The sequence below is a fragment of the Garra rufa genome, chromosome 7 (genome assembly GCF_049309525.1).
Source record: "Garra rufa chromosome 7, GarRuf1.0, whole genome shotgun sequence".
In the NCBI taxonomy this organism is placed as follows: domain Eukaryota; kingdom Metazoa; phylum Chordata; class Actinopteri; order Cypriniformes; family Cyprinidae; genus Garra; species Garra rufa.
In genome coordinates, this window is record NC_133367.1 from 15,166,333 (window position 1) to 15,189,806 (window position 23,474).

General features: G+C 38.6%; 1 protein-coding gene across 1 annotated transcript in view; it reads left to right on the forward strand.

Moving 5' to 3' along the window:
- The window catches only part of LOC141338727 (uncharacterized), a 228,224-nt gene that overhangs the window by 89,238 nt on the left and 115,512 nt on the right, over window positions 1-23,474 (forward strand). The window contains exons 12-14 of the mRNA XM_073844341.1: window positions 11,050-11,223; window positions 12,559-12,621; window positions 19,363-19,374. Of these exons, the coding sequence (XP_073700442.1) occupies window positions 11,050-11,223; window positions 12,559-12,621; window positions 19,363-19,374 (249 nt within the window). The remainder of the gene's footprint in view (window positions 1-11,049; window positions 11,224-12,558; window positions 12,622-19,362; window positions 19,375-23,474) is intronic.

The following is a 23,474-nucleotide window of genomic DNA, read 5'->3' on the forward strand; positions in this document are numbered from 1 at the left end:
CCCACAGAAACCAAATATCTCAGAAACCAAAAATCTCGTAACACCGGCGATCACAAATAGAAAGTGTTTCAAGACTTCTGGATTTAATTTTCTGCTGCTCAAGACCGTCTGTACGAATGCAAGTAAGTTTAAATGCTACCACATTTAGAGTTATTTGGGGGAATGATGAAGGGATTTTATATCTTGTAAGCGTTTTTCAATTGCAGTGTTAAATTATAATTTACAGGCCTTATTTGTTGCGGAAGTAAGCAGCCAGAAATTATTTGTCCACCCTCCATTTTAGGAGGTCGTTTAGTGATCATGGTAAAACTTTTTTTTATTATTATTATTGCAGTTATTATTATTGCTAGAACAAAGAAGACACAAGGGCAACAACACAAATGACAACAAAACAAATACAATCATAAACAAAAACAAAAGAAAATCAACAAATATCACATATCCATAAGAACAAATAATTACAAATTATTCAAAGAATAGATTCCATAAGATTCCCAAGTTTCCATATAATATGAGTTTACAATATACCAAATTTTAAAGTCAAAAGTTTACTTATAAAAAATCCCTTTCCTTGAGTTGCAATTCAACATTAGTACTTTAACAACAACAAAAAATCACACCAAAAATAGTTTTGTATAAATACAATCATAAAATAAATGTACAGTACTCTAATTTTCCTCTTTACAGAAAACACACTTCAAGTCAATGTCTTTACAAAACTTCGCAATGACCTGTTTTACAGGATAAATACGACGAACAATCTTGAATGCTACCACTTTAATTTTATTAGTGATACAAAAACATCTGGGGCCTCATGTACAAAGACTTGCGTTGAATTAATACTAAAACATTGCGTACGTACAAAGCTGTAAATGTGCGTACGCAGTAAAAAAATCTGATGTACGAAACACTGCGTACGCGGAATTCCACGCATAATCTCTTTGTACATCTGAATTAACGTGAATTTGAGCGCACATGCACGAGCGCAAAACCCCTCCCTTCCTCCTCCCCCATATTAATATGGTAATGACTCCACTTTGGCAAAACCAAACGAAAAAGCAAGCAAGAGAAACTTAACAGAATGTGAATTGAGGGTGCTCCTACCGGAGGTAAACCGGAGAAAAACTGTTATTTGCAAGCTTGTAAAAAAATAAATAGAAGAAATAGAGTGGGAGAGTTTAGCTAACGCGGTTAACGCAGGGGGGTCTGAACATCGCACTGTGAACAAATTAAAAAAGAAATGGTCCGATGTAAAGGTGCAGGTAAGAGGGGAACAGCGGCGACCTACGTTTCAGCGCATCAGTCAGTCATAGAGCGGAAGCAGATGAACGTCTTTGTCTTGTAATGATAAAATATATTGTTGTTTGAATAAGTTCAACGTTGTCTTAAAGTAGGCCTATGTCTATAAAGGTTCATATAATGCATCACCACACGGTGTGATGTTGACATAATGTGATTTAGTTTGACACAAAGCAACCGAGTGATCCTTGTCAGCTAGGTAAAATATATTATAATAAATTTCTATTTTGATTTTATGGCTATCTGCTGAATTTGCTGATACTTGTAAATTACATGATGTAATTTATTAACATTTCATCATATTATATAGCCTATATAGCCATTGAGAGGGACATCCCAGTGGATCACAGTGTTGTTTTAATTAGTTTAAGATATAAGATATTTACATAAGATCCCCTCTATATGTAGTATCTGTATAAAAGTTATTAATACTTATTAAATATAATATAAGAATATTATTGTGTGTGTTTTTTTTTTTTTGGTGGTGGAGAGGTTGGGGGTGCCCTTTTTCCAGTTTCAGCACATGCCCCTCAAAAGGTCTGTGCCAGCGGAATTTCAGTTGCCCAATCGCCCGCTACAAGTGCGAGAATGGGCATCATTGTATCTGCGCTCTTGGTCAGTTTGTGGGTTGTTGAGGGGGGTTAACAGCCACGTCTTTAATGGATGACCGCGGTCTCCTGATAAATAATTAAGCTCAATAAAATAAAAAAAAGTAAAACTTGGCTGTTTCCGATTCACGTATCCAAATTGGTCTTCAGATGGCGCCTTTATAGCAATGTCCGTGCAGTCGATCGCTTGCGGTTACATTAGGAAAACCGGGGATCGCTGCAAATTGCGCTTTGTTTGGCTGGTCAACTGCATGGTATGGAAATCTTATATACCTGCTAGACATGCGGATGATCCGGTCCCATACATCTGGCATTGCACGGCTCAAAGACGACTGGCTTAACCCAGAGCGGTCTGCCAGTTCTCTTGGGAAAGAAACATTTGCCAGGAAACCAAGCGTTATCAGCACCTTTAAGGGAACGGTAATGCGTGGCTCCTCGCTGTCTCCAAATTTGGACCCAACTCAGCACAGAGCTCCAAGAGGAGCTCTTGGAAATCTGAAACAGCTTATAAGCCAGTCATCATCGTGGGCCAGAAAATCACAGTGATCCCTAAAAACGCGTTCCCTTCGGATTTGGCCATTGACAATGTCCTCCAATAAGGCCAACACTGCCATTGCCATAGACTAAGGGATGTATACATTTGCAAATGCTTTTATGTGTTCTAAATCACATAACTGGTAGAAAAATATTGTCTCAATTAACCCATTTTATCAATTATAAATTAATAGCAATGTTTTCCACGTGTTGGTGCGATACTTTGTAGTGTGCAATTTAAAATAATTGCCTCTAGGAGTCGCCAAGGGACATAAAACAAACACACGCACAAAAAATACACGTACGCCAGACATGGAGTTGGCGTGGATCAACGCACATTCTCACGTTAATTTCATCGTTAGTAAATCCAAACGTGAGCGTGAAATCTGGCGTACGCAAAGTTTTTGTGCGTACGCAGCGTTGATACATGAGGCCCCTGGAGATCTTAAAGGTGTCTTTCCAGTTAACATCTTGAAATTGTGATCTCCAAAAACCAATGGCTAAAGGAACACTGGAAATTTGGCAAGTCTTAGTAGTCTTAAAGATCGTATATGTCATCATATATTATATTAATAATTTCTTAATAATTCCCTAAATTCTGAAGGAATGGCATTAATTACTATCACTTACTCCTTAACAGGTATATGATTTTTTTTCTAACTCTGAATAGGTAAGCACGTGACTATTACTATTTAAAAGTTGTGAAACCAACAAAACATGTTGTCTAAACCAATTAACTAAATCTGTGTAACAATTGGTGTACAATATATTTATTGTTCCAAATTAAGCACTTGCAAGGGGAAAAATTGTGTTTGTTATTTATTTGTTTATTTATCTCATTAATGATACGTTTTGGAGTGTCTATAACCATTTTGGTGTAAACTAGTCTAGATAAGCCTTCAGATTTTAAAATAAAATTCTCCCATTCAAAATTTCTTTTGAATGTTATTAATTAAAGGTGTATAATTAAGATTTATTCTTTGTTTTTGGTTTTACATATCCTAATTCCTAAATACTTAGAATTTGATTCACCTATTTCTAACCACTTTCTCCTTGACCTTATAAATGCACGCTTAGCTTTATATTCATAAATTTGTTCTAATTCCAATTGTAAATTTCATATTTCAAAATTTGCTAATTTGTTCCATTTAAGACTGATATTGTAGCTTTATTGTAACATCTCTTTATCACACTTTTAACCTTATCCTTAAACTGAACATCTTCAATAAGTGAATCATTTAATTTCTAGTTTTAATCCTCAAGATCTTGTATTATCAAAGGCTGATAACAATATGGATCATTTTATGATCACTAAAAACTGAAGGCACTAAGTCTGTCTCCTGAATTTGATTTCCTTAACATCATGCATCTCTTTCAAGATAAATTCAGTGGCTTATTTTAAAGAGTTTATGCGTTCTCTGTTTTGTTGGATCTCATGGTGTAGAGTTTCAGTATTCTGATTCATTTTCTCCACCAATATTTGCACAATGTTATTCTGTACCTCAGAAAGCGTTGGCTTCAATTTACTTTTCTTGGGATGTTGCGTGCATGGCTCAGAACCCGGGACCGGTGTTAGCACTGGACTATTGCAGCGAGCGTAGGAATGTGTCTCTGACTTCCATTTTTTGATTATCTGCAAGGTCAGCAGAACGATCTCTTCCAAAACCAACTTTTCCTTTGTCTGTATTTCTCCCTTGTTTCTTTTCTGCCATTACGTCATGTAACTCAAGGGGAGGAGTTTCCAACTCTCATTGAACTATGTAGCTTTCAGACAACCATATACAACTTTGTATATTTGCATATTTTTCTTTTCATATTACTTATTTGTAAACTCAACATTCATATTTTTTTCTTATTTTTCCATCAATTTTCCCTCTGAACTATCGTGATATTCATCTCAGTGTCACAATGTCATCTCTAGGTCATAATGAGCATCTGATCATCTTCTGCGACACAAAGATCCCAGCGTTGAGCTGTTTAGCTGCAGTATGTCAGAGGAGCAAGGAAAGGACTCTCCCTCTGAGATGAATCTCTCACAGAAACAGAGGTGAGACTGAGTCTATATCAAGTTGTGTTAGCTTTAAAAATTATCCCAGCATTACTCATCATAATTGCATTTTTTACAAGTGTGCATTCAAATACAGAGCTCTTTTAATTCAGTTATTACTTGTAGGAAAATATGCAAAATAGATTTGTGATTACATCCATTTCCCTTTTTTAAATGCCACCTATGGTGCTCTGCTTCACAATGAAAAGTCTTGAATTAATAACATTTTCATTGTGTCAGTATGGCCATAAGAATGAGATGAGAGCTTGAGTATGTTTTGTTTTAGAAAAATAATATAAATTCACTACATTAGTTTACATTAATTCCTATTTTCTCATGTGAAGATGTGAACAGGTATAATATGGGTGTGCTACAGTATAACAAGATTTTAGAGACACTTGTATATTATGGTGAAGTAGATATTGTGAAGGCTGTGGAATCAATGTTTCGCTTTACTTGAAGCTTTTGAAATAAAACGGAAGTATCTCTTGCTGTATTTTTTTTCCCTCTCTCTGTTCTTTTGTCATTAGTGTAAGATCAGGCTCACATGTGTTCAGCTCTGTGTCTGTAAAGAGTGACCAGTCAAAAGTAGAAGCACCAAAATTCAGTGAGAATAAAACATCTACCAAAAGGTAATACTGGTGCTGCTTATTGTTGGTCACACATAGTTTGTTAGAAAATATTTCAGTGAGTAGTTTAAATTTTAATCATGGTATACATTTTATTTAAATAACTAATTATCACACAGATGATCTACAAACAGCCATTAGGAGCAGGCAAAGAAAGACAAAAAAGACTGAAATATTTTGAAGAATTATATATATATGTGTGTGTGTGTGTGTGTGTGTGTGTGTGTGTGTGTGTGTGTGTGTGTGTGTGTGTGTGTGTGTGTGTGTGTGTGTGTGTGTGTTTGTGTGTGTATGTATTACAAAGAGACCATTTTTACAAAAATATCTAAAATAACTAAATAGACCAAAAACCTAAACAGCATGAACTTAAATGTTTGCAAATGATTTCGGCCTGAAAATGCAATTTATTATTTTATTTGCTAACAGGCTTCAATATGACACGTTAGATTCAGATTTTCAAACTCACAAGAAACACAAAAATTTCACAGACGATCTCCTAGGGATCTTCCAGGTAAGAAAACTCATTTGTATAAATGTTTTTTATTCACAACAAACAAATAGGATCAATCGTTTTGACCAAATATAGATGAGGATTTTTTTGTTGTTTAATTTTTTCTTGCTTTGTTGTAGAATCTCGAGAACAAAATGATCATGTTTCTAAAGAATGAATTGGAAAAGTTCAGGAAAATATTACAAAAAGAGAACTTGCAGTACTTTGTGAAGGACTATAATGAGAACAGATGCAGCATCAAAGAAGCAGCTCTTGATCTTACACTCTACTTCCTGAGAGAGATGAAAGAACATGAAGCTGCTGATACTCTAGAAGGTAAGAGATTCATGGCCATCTGTCATATTGTCATTTTAAATGTAGGAGAGGAATTAATATTACAAATATCTGTATTTGTGTTTAGATGAGCTGGTATTCATTCATCAGCTAAAATGTAGCATAAAGAAGAAGTATCAATGTGTGTTTGAAGGAACTGCAAAGCAAGGTGACTCTACACTTCTGAATAACATCTACACAGATCTCTATATCACTCAGGGTTGTAGTGAACAGGTCAATACTGAACATGAGGTAAGACAGATTGAAGTTGCTTCTAGGCATCATGAATCTCAAGAGATACAGGTTGAATGCAAAAATTTGTTTGAAGCACCTGATCAAGACAAGGAGATCAGAACTGTACTGACAAAAGGAGTTGCTGGCATTGGAAAATCAGTCTCTGTGCAAAAGTTTGTTCTGGATTGGGCTGAAGGAAAAGAGAATCAGGATATCAGCTTTATATTTCCCCTTCCATTCAGAGAGATTAATTTAAATGATAAAGTAAAACAAAGTTTGATGGACCTTATAACCCAGTTTTTCCCAGAGACAAAAGGACTAAACCTTACAAGAAGAAATCAGTTTAAAGTCCTGTTCATCCTTGATGGATTAGATGAATGTCGACTTCCTGTAAACTTTAAGGATAATGAGACATGGTCTGATGTATCATCACCAGCATCTCTGGATGTTCTCCTGACAAACCTCATCAAGGGAAATCTGCTTCCTTCTGCTCTCATCTGGATCACCACCAGACCAGCAGCTGCCAGTAAGATTCCTCCTGACTGTATCGACCGTGTGACAGACATACGAGGATTCAGTGATGCACAAAAGGAAGAGTACTTCAAAAAAAGATTCACAGATGAGGATCTGGCTAAAGAAATCATTGATCATGTTAAACAATCAAAAAGTCTTTTTATCATGTGCCACATCCCAGTCTTTTGCTGGATTTCAGCCACTGTTCTGCAGAACATTTTGGAGGAGAGAAGAAATAATGATCTGAAAAACAATCAGTCTGATGACGCCTCCAAAACACTGCAGGAATCAAATGCTGAAGACACTCCAAAGACTCTGACACAAATGTACACACACTTTCTCCGCATTCAGATCCTGCAGAGCAGACGAAAGTATGATGGAGAATACACACCAGATGTTTCCTGGGATAAACAAGCCATCCTTTCACTGGGGAAACTGGCTTTTCAACAGCTGGAAAAAAACAATGTGATCTTCTATGAATCAGATCTGGAAGCCTGTGGTATTGACGTCTATAAGGCATCCGTGTATTCAGGCATGTGTACCCAGATCTTTAAGGAGGAAACAGGAATCACTGTTGGTACCATGTACTGCTTTGTTCACTTGAGCATTCAAGAGTTTATTGCAGCCCTTTATGCACATCTGTTTCTGAACATAAAGAAGGAAAATATATTTATTCATGAGTCTTCAGGACAGGAAAAGAAAAATGAAAACGTGATTGATTTGCTCAAGACTGCAGTGGACAAGGCACTCAAGAGTGACAATGGACATCTGGACCTTTTCCTTCGCTTCCTTCTCGGTCTGTCACTCCAGTCCAATCGCAGACTCTTACAAGGTCTGTTGACGCAAGAAGATTGCAATGACCAGAGTAAAAAGGAAATAGTTCAGTACATCAAGCAGGCATTTGAAGCTGATCTGTCTCCAGAGAGATCCATCAATCTGTTCTACTGTCTGAATGAACTGAATGATCAAACTCTGGTGAAAGACATTCAGACCCACCTTAGCAAAGGAAGTCTTTCATCTGCTAATCTTTCACCTGCCCAGTGGTCTGCTTTGGCCTTTGTGTTGTTGACATCAGAGGAGGAGCTGGAGGAGTTTGAGCTTCAGAAATTCAAGAAATCAGACGAGTGTCTCATCAGATTATTGACAGTCATTAAAACCTCCAAAAGAGCACGGTAAGTTAAAGTATTTTTTTTTCTTTCATCATAAAAATACTGTCACCTCGGGGTTCCCATGTAACCTGGAAAACCTAATAAATAATGACAAAGTTCAGCTCATGAAAAATGAGAGAAAATGTAAAATGTCACAGAAAATCTTGTTTTTCTGGGAGGTTAAGGCTGGACGATATGGCCATTTCAGAGTGAAATTTAATAATTCTAACTGTTTAAGTTTTATTAAAATACAATATTTGTCTTCCATAGTAGAATACATTTAGATCATGATAACCAAAGTTTAAACCACAAACATAGCACCTCAATACCAGGGTGAAATATAACTTTTCTAGGTATCTGTATAAAAAACAGTACTCTAAATACATTTTGGATAAATGGTCAAAAGTTTAAGCCTTCTGACTCTATTAGTGTTCACAGTGTTTCTCCTGTTTCATCCGACTTTAAACTAGTTTAAATTACAGAGTAATTTCTGTTCTTCCCTGAATTCAAGGTAAAAAATAATTGGATTATTTGTGTTTAACAAATGTGTTCAATCTAATGATTTTGTAATCTTATTTCCCTTGTAGGCTAAATGATTGTGGCCTAACAGACAAAAGCTGTTCAGCTTTGGCTACAGTTCTTGGATCAGATACCAATCTAAAAGAGCTGAACATGATCAATAATAATCTGCAGGATTCTGGAGTGAAGTTGCTCTGCACTGGACTGAAGAATACAAAGTGTCATTTGGAGATACTGAGGTAAGTTATATTGAGAAAATATTGAGCTCGACAAAATATACAATGAAATCCAGACTTGTATAACGAACAAGTCTGTATGTAGTGCATCGAGATACTATTATATTTATGCCTTCTAGTGTTGGGCAATATGCTCAATTTTCATATCGTCCTATTGTCAGCCTGTGAGATCACGATACACGATACTATCGTGCTAATTTATATAATTATCTATGTACTTAAAAATGTAAGAGTAGGCTATTCTTGTTAATCGGCGCGTGAATTTAGTTATACATGTACAGCACACTGACGGAGAGGTTCCAGTTTACTTTCAGTTTCATTCCCTGCTACCCGCTATCTTCAATAAGTGGTAAATGTGCATTCATGAATTTAAGTTAGTTTATCTTTCTTTACCCGTCATATTGGATTATGTTACAGCTGCATCTGGCTGTTGTAATCAGCCCATGTAGTAGTTCAGTTTATACAGAATGTGGAGAAGTGATGTGCGTGTAATTCACGTGTGTATGTTTAGTGCCATTTTATCGCATCGCAATTCTGATGATGCATATAGATGTTACTGATCAGAATTGCGATGTAACTGCAAATGTTTATGTTTAGTATTATATACAGACGTATTCTGATATATTGGAGGCTATTTGTTTATTTCAGCCAAAACAACATTTTACCACCTCTGTTATCTTAATGACTGGATAATATAATATAATATAATATAGTATAATATAATATAATATATAAAAAAATATATAATAATGTTGGGTAATATAATGGTATAATTTCCTTTATTAAAAAAGCAGCTATGAAATGAAAATGAGCAAAGAACATTACATTGTCAAAGAACAATAACTGACAAGACTAGAGTTTATGCAGTTTAATAAACACTCGCGTTATATTCAGAGAAGCTATCTACATGGTATGATGAATAAATCTCTTACCCCTTATTTACACTGCTAGACACTGTGACGGCTCTGATACGGCCAACAGAGCTCATCTTGGCAACTCTAGTCAAAGCTTCCGTTTATACCTAGCAAATTTCTAAAGCTTCCTAGAAGGGGCTCTCCGTGCTGTGTCGCTAAATTAGGCACCTAGCCTCCTTTTTAAGCATAATAAAAATAATCATCTTGCAATCGTCAAATTTGTTGTTGTAAATTTTATTTTTTTTTCATTTTTGGTATTGTCATAAACTTGATCATTTAACATGTTAGTTGAGGTCTGTAGAGTCTGAGGTGTAGTTCTTGGGTTGTCTGCCATTTCTCTGAGCATTACACGCTCTGATCTTGGGTTCAGTTTTCTGGGATGTCCACTCCTGGAAGGAGAGGTGTCTGTCTTCCACTTGTCAATAAACTTGTTTGGAAATGGCCATATTACTCTTCTCAGATTGATGGCAGCAACAATTGCTTCTCTAAAATAATTGCTGATGTCTTTCCTATTTGGCATTGTGTTAATACACACTGAAGGCTCCAGATCAGCAAACTGCCAAAGCGTATACTTTTACAGAGGTGCTCAGACTTGCTGATGATCAGTTAAGCAAAGGTATTTGATTAGCAGTGCTTGACTGTTATTTACCCTCTTAATTCCAATGTTAACAGTAAGGGTGTCCTAACTTTGTCACACATGGCTTTTCCATTTTGGCTTTATTTTTGTTCAAAAAATAATGAGATGGTGCAATTTGTCATGTGTTGTTGTTCATCTGAGGTTATATTTTCATAATTTAAAGACCAGCCAAGGACCTTTTTTTATGAAAATCTTTTTTTATTATTTTTAAATATCTCTTGAAATCTGGACCAATTTTATGTTTAGCTTAAAATAAGTATCTTCTAAAACAAGCAAACAACATACATAATCAAAATGGTCTCTCATCATGAACAGAAATATGTAACTAGTTATATCACCTTTATTTATATAGCACTTTATACAATGCAGATAATTTCAAAGCATATTAACAGTAATAAACAAGAACAATTATGCAAACAGAATTCAGTTTTGCTGTAAAACAGATATAAAAAGACAATAGTAAATGGTAATTATTCAGTTAAAATCAGTTCATTGATGATTAATTTTGGTTCAATTTGACTTAATGCTCTACATCTACATTTCGATTTGAAAAGAAAAAAAAAATCACCTGAATATTCAAAACGGGCTTGAATGGAGTTATATACTGTATGTTATGTACTGTATGTCAGGGCAGACAGTTTGCATTGGAAGTATGGCTCTGTTCTGGGTAAAACTCCTTGTCCATCCATGCAGCATAACATACGTATTTCCAATGAGCCTATGTTGAATTTCCAACATCAAGTGCACTGGTATTCCTGTCATTATGTCATTAAGTTTTAGTTTATTTGTATGAAGAATACAATAAAATCCACTTTAGGGATTTATATTGTTCCGGTAATTTCTAGAATAACTTATCTATTAGAATAACTATTAATCAGGTGCATGTGACATTTTTATTCTGGTTCTAGACTCTCAAACTGCAGTATCACTGAAGAAGGTTATAAAGCTCTGGCTTCAGCTCTGAGATCAAACCCTTCACACCTGATAGAACTGGATCTCACAGGAAATGATCCTGGACAATCAGGAGTGAAGGAGCTCAATGATTTACTACAGGATCCAAACTGTCAACTGAAGACACTGAGGTGAGATGTGAAGAAATAATACAAAATAAATAAATAATGTGCAGGCTTAATTTATTTTAAGCTATACATTAATCTGGGCAATTTATTGCATCAAAATGATCAGACACTCTTGGTTATGTTGTACTGAAGTTGATTATTCATATTGTGCTATTATTCTGGAGTGTGACATAATGTAATTAACATACACTTTACAATTTTAAAGGAAGATTTTTACACCTGAATAAAAGATAAACCAGACAGTTAATTATTATTTATGGTTTACTGTCAGAACATGACAAATACCTTCCAAACAATGATCAAATGAGGTAGAATACAGATTAGAATATTGCTTGTAAAATCAACATCAATAGAATACAATATTATTAATATTAATTGAATATTTAAAACGTTTTTTATAAAAAAAATAAGAACTGTAATATGATACGACACTTGTAATATGACTCTGACTGTAAATGCAGAGTTAAAGGAGATGTCCGGTGTGATATTGACCTAAAGTGTAATGAATCATGATACCTAGTGTGATCTTACCTTTCGTAGTTCATCTCGGTTTGTCCCCTGCACTTTGAAATCTGGCACTAGTTAGCCAATGCTAAAAACAGGTTGTTGCTGAGGGTAGATCGGGCATCGGACTTGCCATGTAAATACATCACTGTTTTACACCATTTACGAGGCACAAAGTAGATCCACACTTCATTGGTAGACTTCCAAGGGCCCTGACATTAAATCCAGGGACAAATCCTAGGGTTGTAAATGGACCTGAATTCTGGAGATTTTCTGGAGAGAGAAAATATTCTCTCTGCATTCTATGGCACCTTTAAAGAATTAAATAACTGAACAGATCTGCCAGCAGGTGGCGGCAAGACACTGATTTAATTACTGAATCATATCATTCTTTTGATTCGTTTGAACTAGTGGTTCATTCAGGAATAAAGCAAGTGGCTGTTTTTATGAATGGGGAAATTGAATCATTTCACTAGATTCGTTTAAAAATGCAAGTCTCATTCATAAACGAAACACAGCATAGTGTTATAGGCAGACAGTGTAAGTCTAATAATAGTGTAATAACTTTGTTTATTTAACTGCTGTATTAGATCAATATCTCATATACAAACTCCCTTAAAAATTATTAAAAGCTGTCACTCATCTTAGTTCATGATATCACAAAACTCTATTATAAAAAACAACGCTCTCATTACTGCACTCAGTCTCTTATTTACAGCAAAATGCCTGTGCAGCGTTACGCATAGTGCGTAAACATTAGCAAGCGCTAATCAAACTCTCATTGTCAAAACTATATTGTGATAATTGAATCCTGCTTTGTCTTCTTTTCTGCAGGTTTTTGGGACCTGCTGCAGATGAAGCCTGTCAGTATGTGACTAAAATTGTGGGTAAAAACCCGTTATTTCTGGGAGAGCTGAAACTGAGTGACCATGAACTAGGAGACACACGAGTGAATCAGATCTCTGCTCTACTGCAGGATAAACACTGTCAACTCAACACACTGATGTGAGTATTGTTACTTTATTTTAAATGTTATATTACTTTTAATAGTAATGCTACAGTGGTTGATGTTATTTCCTTATTTGTTTGGCAGGGCAGGTTTTTTTTTTTTTTTTTCAGAAAGAGCCCCTAAAATGTGAAGTATTAAAATGAAGCAGGCAATTAAAAAGTGATATTAAGCTTTAAACTAGGGATGAGCCAATTCAGTACTCAAATTAGGTATCAGCTCTGATATTGCCATTATTTGCTGGATCAGGTCAGACAGGACCGATCCAAATCTTTAGGTTACTCATGTAACCCCGGTTCTCTGATAACATGAGTGAGGTATCTCACTATGGGAAACGCCTCAGGCGTGACCAATCCTGGAAGCACCAATTACACCACGTCTGTCAGTTGACAGACCAATCACAACAGTGATGCGGGAGTCCCGCCTCCCCAATATATATCACTGCATAATGGTCCGTACCTCATTCTCAGCATATCTCTTCCCCGTGCTACTGCAAGGAGGGAAGTATGGTGAGATACCTCACTCATGTTATCAGAGAACCGGGGTTACATGAGTAACCTAAAGTTCTCTTTCAAACATTCATTCGGTATCTCACTATGGGATATAGACAACTCCCGAATTGCAGATATACTGTTCCAAAAAGGCATGTCAACCAACTCTGTGACGAGTGTAAGAAATTAAGAATTTAAGTCCCCCATTATTCGCCTGATATAATGGAGACATGTAATTTATTATTATTATTTTTACACACTTAGGACGGAATGAGCCAAGGACGGCTCTGTAACGTCCAACCTGTAAAATCTGACAAAAGTGTGTGGCGAAGCCCAACTCGCCGCAGCACAAATGTCTGGAACTGAAACGCCCTTAAACAACGCCCACGAGGTGGACAACCCTCGGGTACTATGGGCTTTAAGACCCCCTGGTGCCTCAAGACCCCTGCTGTTATATCCCACTATAATAGCTTCAACTACCCAGTGGGACAGGCGCTGCCGGGAAATAGGTTTACCCTTATGAGAATTAGCCCATGAGACAAATAACTGACTACTCTTCCGCAGCGTTTTCGTTCTGTTTACATAGCAACGCAACGCACGGACAGGGCACAAACAATGAAGCCGCTCTTCTTCTGGTGACGAAAAAGGAGGCGGATGAAAAGCAATTAAATCCACTTGATTACAGGCTAGAGCTGAATCACTCACCTTAGGCACAAACGCTGGATTGGTCTTGAGCGACACTCTCGAGCAATCCATAGCGAACTGCATACAGGAGTTATGAACCGACAAAGCATGCAGTTCACTAATCCGTTTTGCAGTTGACAGAGCCAGTAATAAAGCGGTCTTTAGCGAAAGGAGCTTTAGATCGCTGCTGTCTATAGGTTCAAAAGGTGCACGAGTGCACAGACAGGTCCCATGGCGGAATCAGAGGTTTTGACACTCTGTTCAAACGCCGTGCACCTCTCATAAATCTGCATACCAAAGGGTGTTGACCCATAGTGTTATTATCAATACCCATATGACATGCTGATATCGCCGCAAGATACACCTTAACGGTAGAAAAAGCTCTACCTTTATCCAGAAGTTCTTGCAGAAAACATAACACATCTGCGACCGAACAGAGAAAAGGGACAATGCGCTTATGCGAGCACCATTGCTCGAAAACATTCCATTTTCTATCGTAGGCAGAGCGCGTCGAGGCAGCCCTCGCGTTCTGAATTGTTTCAATCACCCTCGGGGGTAGCCCTGTAGCATTTAGGTTCAACCTTTCACGGGCCAAGCCCAAAGAGCAACTTTGTCCGGGGCGGGGTGAAATATCTCCCCGCGCGCTTGTGAGAGAAGGTCTCTGCGCAGCGGAAGAGGCCAGGGCTGGTCGACTAAGAGCTGAGTTATCTCCGTCAGCCACAGTTTCCCCGGCCAGTTCGGGGCAATCAGTATGACTGAGTGGCCGTACTGTTTTACCCTTCTTAGAGTTGGTATGATCAGACTTAGCGGAGGGAATGCGTAAAGCAGTACGTTTGGCCATGGGTACGCTAGAGCATCCACACCCATAGGCGCACCGTCTCGCGCTAGCGAGAAGAATAGAGGGCAGCGATTGTTTTCGTGCGATGCGAAGAGATCTACGGCCGCGCGGCCGAATCTCTTCCACAACTGACCCACTACCTGAGGGTGGAGTGTCCATTCTCCGTACCGAGGATTCCCCCTGGACAGGAGATCCGCCCCCGTATTCATTATTCCCGGGACGTGTGTTGCCCGTAATGAATGAAAATGTTTCCTGCCCCATACAATCAGTTTCTGTGCCAAACTGTGAAGCCGAGGAGAACGTGTGCCTCCTTGGCGATTTATATATGCCACCGCGGTTGTGTTGTCTGATCTGATCAGAACGTGGTGGTTCCACAGAAACTGCACAAAATGTTTCAACGCTAGAAACACTGTTAATAGTTCCAGATAATTTATGTGCGCGCATTTCAGCGAGGCGGGCCATTTCCCTTTCGCTATTCTGCCCTCGCACACTGCGCCCCAGCCTGAGAGCGACGCGTCCGTCGTTACCACCTTCCTCACAGAAACTACCCCCAGCGGAGTCCCGGATTCGAGGAACGAGCGGTTTTTCCAGTAACGGAGAGCACGCACGCAAAGTGCTGACACCGTCACTTTGCGGTTGATGTGGCGTTTTGGACATAAGTGTTGAGCCGCTGTCCAATTCTGAAACTCTCTCATTCGCAGCAGCCCCAACGGAATAACAGAGACTGTTGAAGCCATTAGCCCCAGAAGGCGCAAACACAGTCTGAATGGGACTTTGCTCCCTTCTTGAAAAAGGGATAGACAGCTGCGAATTGACCTGATGCGCTCCTCTTACAGAAACGCTTGATACTGATCTGAGTTCAGTCTGAGGCCTAGATAAACTATTTCCTGTGTGGGCATCAGGCAGCTTTTCTGTCTCGTTTATTTTGAAACCTAAGCTTGTCAAATGAGACACAAGCATCTTCGTATCTGTCTCCGCTTGCTGCCGTGATGGAGAGCAGAGAAGGAGATCGTCCAGATAAGCTGACACTCTCAGACCCGCTGTCCTCAGCGGTGATAGAGCCGCTTCTATGCATTTGCAAAACGTCCGTGGGGCCAATGAGAGCCCGAAAGGAACAGTTGTAAATTCGTAGGCTGTGCCCTGATAGGCAAACCTGAGGAATTTCCTGTGTGCCGGGTAGATGTCTATATGGAAATATGCATCTTCCAGATCGACTGAGGTGAACCAGTCTTTCTCGTGAATAAAATGTGACAGCGTTTTGAATGTGGGCATTTTGAAGTTGTATTTTCTGAGGTGTTTGTTGAGGATCCGCAAATCCAGAATGGGACGGAGACCTCCCCCTCTCTTGGGAATGAGAAAGTACCGGGAGTAAAAACCCTGATGGCTGTCCTCCGGCGGCAGAATCCGAACTGCCCTTTTTTTTAATAAAGAGGCTATTTCTTCCTCTAGAACCTGAGCTGAGTTCCCTTCTGCGGTTGACATCAACACACTGTTGAACACCGGTGGTTTTACCGCAAACTGCAGACGATAACCCCGAATTATCGTGGACAGAACCCATGGATGTACTGCGCATGCGCGCCAGCTCTCCGCGTGAAGCGCGAGCGGACCGCTGCAGCCCTTGCCCACTAATGGCGCTGCCACGCCATCTAGCGGGGGAGCTGGGGATTGCAGCTCTGGATTGAGTAGTTTTGATTTTTTGTGTGTTTTTATTTTCAAACCTTGCTGTGCCCTCGGCCAACTGCCTGGATGCACAGGGAATTTGTTTATTTTTACAACACAAATATTCTCTTGTGAACTCCACTCCACTTTTCCATGTGGTACTCTGGGTGGAGGGGGGAGAAATTTTTTGTGGGGCACTGGGGGAACTGGTGCCAACTCCACAGCTGAACTGGTCAAAAAATAACTTTTTGACATTTTCTTGAACGGCTCCCGAGTCCAACGCATTCTCTTGGCAGGAGGGGGAGAAAAGAACCACTCTCTTTGAGGGAGGATGACAACAGATACTCCGAGAGTGCTGTTGCTCGTCCCTGTGTCCAGACCCTTTAAGCTGGTTAGGTTGCCCGGCGTTTCTTCCCTCCCTGAGGGTTTGCCGGTCTATGCCTGGCTGCCGCTGCAGCAAAAGAAGGTTTCCCCTTTGGCTGTGCTGGCTTAGGCTGTGAATCAGACTGCTGCGGCTGAGGAGGTCTGGGGCTCCTAAAAACCGTCTGACCACTCCTCAGAGGGGCGTCAAAACTGGGGCGAGCTGATGGAGGACCCTTAGGAAAGGGTTTTCGGGGGAGGCAAGCTTGGAAAGCCTCTCCTTCTTGTTTCCTCAGATCACACCGCTGGCGCATCGCTGTGACTGCTGCACCGAAAAGGGCTTTGGGCTCCACCGGAGCATCCAAAAAATCAACCTTCTCTCTGTCAGACAGCCCTGAAAGTCCCAGCCAGAGGGCTCGCTCACCAACCACCGCCAAGCCCATGCTGCGGCGGCAGCTCTGGACTGCACCTCTGGAAGTTCTTAGGTTGAGATCTGCAATAACACAGATCTCTTCCCAAAGGGCTGGGTTTGGGGACCCAGCATCCATTTGCCTCCCCATCTCCTCCATGAGCTCTGCCTGATAAGCAGTGAGGAGAGAGGTGGCATTAAGAGCCCTCACTGCCAGAGCAGAGGAGCGATAAATCTTCTGAAAAACTGAGGCTGTTAGGCGCTCAGTACGTCCTGGCAGTGAAGCTGAGGCAGACGAAAAGGCTGCTTTGCGATTAGGATTAAGATGATGTGCCACCGACAGCTCAACAGGAGGGGGATTTGACATCCCTAGCTCCTCCATGTTCTGCACATCCAGTCTGGAAAATCCTTTCACAGGGACCCTGTGTGAAAAGGGTTTGTCCCAGAAACGCTTCATTTCTGAAACGCACGCAGGGACCGCGGGAATGACCTGCTTGGTAGCCGGGGCACGCGACGGTAGTCGTTTGCCGTCATATAGATCTCTCTCCGTACCCTGGCCCGTTTGCTGCGACGGCCAATCAATAGAAAGTTTAGTCGCCGCCCGCCTGCACATTTCAAGCAGGTCGAGCTCCACCTGAGCTGAGGCAGGGGATCCTTCGCTTAACGCGCTCTCCGGACGGGAGGGAGTCGACGGAAGAATCGCGTCGTCCTCATCATCTTCCCCATCTTCCTCCAATAGACGGGCGATAGCTTCGTCATCGTCCTCCTCCTCTTCCCTTTTGTCTGCTAAGATCGGGAAAAGAGGAGGGAGCTCGGGAGAGACTTCGTCCATGAAGTCGCCCCAGCTGCATGACGCAGGCGGCTGTTTGATTTCCACCATGTTCGGGGGCGAAAGAGATGGGTCCCCCTTACTAGTGGCCGCTACCCGAACCCTTCTTTCCAGAACCCTTGACGGGAAAATGGAACAGTGCGGGCAACACTCGGGATTCGCGAGTGCCGCTGTAGCATGTCTCACCCCCAAGCATACAATGCACAAAGGGTGAGAATCTTTTCCTGAAATCATGGCTCCGCAAGCACAAGGGCGCGGGGTGTCTTTACCCTTCGCGCCCTCGCTAGGAACATTACAATTTGCCATTCAGTCGCTAAGTACACCACAACGGGTCTTAGAAAAGCCAAACTAGAGAATTCGTCGTAACACGTTAATTCGCTCGTATGTGCTTTAGCAACAACTCTCACCGTGACGGTAAGAGAAAAAATAAAATAAAATAAAAAGCCTCGCTTTTAAGAATTAACTGCGTTCGCAACGTACCTTAACGGCTCGTCTTTGAACAGTTAAGCAGCTAATCCTGGAAACGAGTATAGAGAAATATATCTTCCAAGATCTTCACGGGGAAGAGAACGAGAATGAGGTACGGACCATTATGCAGTGATATATATTGGGGAGGCGGGACTCCCGCATCACTGTTGTGATTGGTCTGTCAACTGACAGACGTGGTGTAATTGGTGCTTCCAGGATTGGTCACGCCTGAGGCGTTTCCCATAGTGAGATACCGAATGAATGTTTGAAAGAGAACCAATATTGTTTGTACTTTCCTGTATTACTGTTAAACCTCAGAAAAAGGCATAAAAGTATTATAAAGCACAATAAAAGTTTATAAAGCACAAATAAAACTTCTGAAGCCATAATATAGCCTGGTGTGAGCTACAGACAAGGCCGGCCCTGTACATCTAGGGGCCCTAAGCAGGATATTTTTTGGGGCCCTGCCTTGCAGCAAATACTAGTGGAGTATTGCCAGTAGCCAGGTTTCCATCCAAAGATTTTGTTTGTGGGGAAAAAATAAAACAATTTAGCACTTCAGAATTTTTACCTATATAGCTGATGGAAATGCCTTATTGATAAAATTTCTCATATGTTGACATAATCTTTTTCCGTTTAACTTTAGCGCATAAATTCTAAATCCATACTTCAAATGTCACAAAAATCTGTTTGGAAACACTTTTTTGCTACATTGCAAGTTAAAATGTATTCATTTTGTTCTGAAGATCTTGTTTTACGTGGATATTGAAATGATAATTACAACATTTTAAATTAACTTGTATTTAATATGTTTGGCTGACTGTATTTTATTATGACAATGAAGCTGTGTTGTCGAGTTACCCCCTTTATAACAGTGGAAACAACTTACAATAGCCTACTCCTTCGGTAGTGGTCATATAAGAGTAAGACATTGTTCCAAAGTATTCTAAATATTTATTTTATTAATGCACATTCACAATAAAAACAAACAAGAGTGCTTTTGTAAAAAGGAAACAATCAGGATGCCTCAAGAGCGCATCAGAAAAATGGGTAACACTTTACAATAAGGTTGTATGAATTAGCATTAGTTAATGCATTAGTTAACATGAACTAAGCATGAACAACAACTCTGTTTAGCATTAGTTAACGTTAACTTACACGTTTATTAATGCATTTATTCATGTTAACAACTGAATTAATTAATGTTAGTTAATGCATTAGTTAGCATGAACTAAGCCTGAACAACACCTCTGTTCAGCATTAGTTAATCCTAGTTTACACTGACCTACACACATCTATTCAAGTTAACAGCTTTATTAATTAACATTAGTTAACATGAGCTAATAATGAACAATAATGGTAAACAGCTTTATTTAATTTTTGGTAATTAGACTTGTTGTGCATATTTACATTAGTGTGATACTAATACACAGTAAGGATAAACAGTTCTAACTCACCATCTTAAAGGTACAAAAGCTTGTGTGTACCTTATTAACTTTATTTAATAATAACGTTTAACCAACATTTGTAGTCGATTTATTAACATGACTTACCATTAACAAAGTATTTAATAAGATCATTTGTGCACCTTATTGTAAAGTGTACACAAGTCCAACATTTACTAACGTTTAACTTACATTTGTGGGTTAATAACAAAGCAGTCATTGATTTTACTTGACGTTAAATGAGTGAAAGCCATTCATGCATCACTTAGATTTTCAACTTTATTACATATTATATTATTACATATTTGTGGTATGCATTATATACATTTACATTATATAATCAATTCATTACATAAACAAAACAAAAATAAATAAATAAACTTAGCGAAGAAGGAGGTGTTTCTCCTAATGTAACTGGAAGTGAGCAAGCATGCTCAGGTTAAGCTGGACAAATAGTTGGTAATCACCTTTGCGTTTTAAAGCTGCTATTTTCGATGAATGTCCATTTCTATTCCGCTTTCCAAGCCAGTAAATCCGTTATATCACGGAGTGTTTTACTAGGTCTGATCCATTCTGTTCCCGCGGGCGATTTTGCCGCCGAACTCCACAACAACAAACGTGCGCGCGCTCAGTAGATAGTCACGTGGAATTAAACGATTTCCAATCAGAAAACGAGCTGACGGAAGACGGAAGCATTGCTCGCGCCATAACATACAAAGTTCTCGTGGTTCACACAGTCTCCACGACTGAATCTAAACATTTTTTTAACCTCACGAACGTTCGGTAAATAAAAGATATCCACATATTATTATCGCAATTTCTTCTTGCACGTCGTCCGCCATTTGTTTGAAGTCACGTTTGTCAGCGAGAGATTTTCCCGCGTTTACAGTCTTACTCAGTGTGTGTTAGTGTGCTGTCACATGGGAACAAAACTGTTAAATGTATTTTTTGTTTGTTTATTATTTGTAAGTGGTATGTATAAATCATGTTAATAAGGGGTTTACAAATGTTAGTAAAACATCAGTTAATGTTGGACTAGTGTACACTTTACAATAAGGTTCACAAATTCCCTTAATAAATAGGTTGTTAATGGTAAGTCATGTTAATAAACAGTCTACAAACATGAGAAACATTATCTGATGATGTTTAGATGGTTTCCAAGTTTACCAATAGCCCAAATGGGGAGTTAGTATTGTTTATCCATTGTGGGTGTTAGCTTCTACATAAACATATGTGTATATACTGCATGTATGTAGTCTAATTAAATACAGCTATTTACAGGCATAGGCATAATGCATGAACAAACACATTAGTATATTAATAAGTTAACATGAGCAAAGATTAGGTAATACTGAACAAATCCCATGTTCATTTTTAGTACATGTTAACTAATGCATTAACCACAATGTTAACTAATTAATCTGTTAATGTAACGAGATGCATCAGTAAATGTATACATTAACATTAACAAAACATTAACATTAACAACAGTTGATCATTGTTAGTTGATGTTAACTAATGCATTAACTAACAAATTAATATATGAATAGGTTAACATGAACAAAGATTAAGTATTGCTGAACATATGCCTTGTTCATTGTTAGTTCATGTTAACTAATGCATTAACTAACATTAATTAATTCAGTCGTTAACATGAATAAATGCATTACTATACGTGTAAATTACCGTAAACTAGGATTAACTAATGCTGAACAGAGTTGTTGTTCATGGTTAGTTCGTGTTAACTAATGCATTAACTAACATGAATTAATTCAGTTGTTAACATGAATAAATGCATTAATAAACATGTAAGTTAACGTTAACTAATGTTAACTAATGCTGAACAGAGTTGTTGTTCATGCTTAGTTCATGTTAACTAATGCATTAACTAATGCTAATTCATACAACCTTATTGTAAAGTGTTACCGAAAAAGGAAACTAAATTCTGCATAGGTTGATACAGGCTGCTAATTGTTTCACATTTTTTTCTTTCGTTTTGTTAATTCTTAATTTATTTAGAAAATAAAGGTATTTTATTTATTTTATATATAGCTGTATAATGTTTGGTGATACACCAAAACTTATGCGACAGTTCGTATTTTTTAAGGGATGAGGTCATTATGCACACCATTTTATTGATAAAAGGCCGGTTGGAAGGAAAACAGGCTGTAGACAGCAAATTTTGCAGAATTTTTTTTCTCTTTATCGATAACAACACAGTGCAAAAACTGGATGGAAACTTGGCTAGTGACAGCCACGCACTTTGCAACGTAATGACTCTGACCACTCGTGGGGGCCCCCTAGTGGGAACGGGACCCTAAGCAGCCACTTAGTTCGCCTATAGGGAGGGCCAGCACTGGGTACAGATGAATATGTAAGTCCTTACAAGTTCATGTAAAATTTTTTCTCCGCTGCGGGTGTCAGTCATTCTCTGTTCAAATCAAACCCTGGTTGCATTTGGTTACGACAGTCAAATCTGTAAAACTCTCCCCAGATCATTCAGTGTTCCCATTAATATGCTTGATTTGTAGATAAATGTCTATGATTTTGCATAAAATTACTTTAAGGACTTTAAGGTTATTAAACGCCATGCTAGTAGTTCATAACTAGTTCATGTTAACTAATGTACTTAATGTTAACAAATGAAACCTTGTAAACAGTCTTGGCCAAGTTACTTCTAAAATGTAATGCATTATACTAGTTGCTGTCTTTTGAAAGTAATTAGTTACATTACAATATTACTACCCTGGAATTGTAATATGTTACAAAAATACCAAAATATTCACAGAAGTATGCCAAGGCATTTTAAAATGCCAAATGTAGCCTAGTTTATTGCTATTTCCAGCGGAGGGTGATTTGGTAGGTCTACTTTAGCATAAAATGATAAAATCATATTTAGATACTGGTATGTAGGTCTACATTAATGTTAAATAATAGTTTTAGTTAAACACAGATAAGCACAAATCACATTATTAAATACAGTAATGATATTACCAAAATTGTATTAGTGTTATTACTGCATTACAGCAAAAAGTAATATAATTTCTTTTTTAATGTGTTAGTCTAGTCCCAACACTGCTCGTAAAAAGCTTGTAACGAGTCGGCAGTGTGTCTGAGGACAAACAGACAAACACATTTACCCCAGTGAGCAAAAAATTGATGTGAAATGAATGCATGAACTAATATGGAAAATAGATCCCATCTTAATTGGTAACTTGGCTGATTTTTAACATTTGCATACCTTAGTAACCTTTAGTAGTTTATTTAAATGAACACTGTGTAGTCTTTCTCCATGCTACCCGCACCCTTATATCCATATTCATTTACCAGCAAAAGACTGCAAAAAGTCTGAATGACACATTGGTTAGTTGATTGTCATACATCTGAGTCATTGTTCTTTCTCTTTTTGTCTTTAGTCTGCATTGGTGCAGAATTACAGAGGAACAGTGTCTCATCCTGACTTCAGCTCTGAAATCAAACCCATCACATCTGAGAGAACTGAACCTGAGTGGGAATAAACTAGGAGACTCTGGAGTGAAAAATCTCAGTGATCTTCTGATG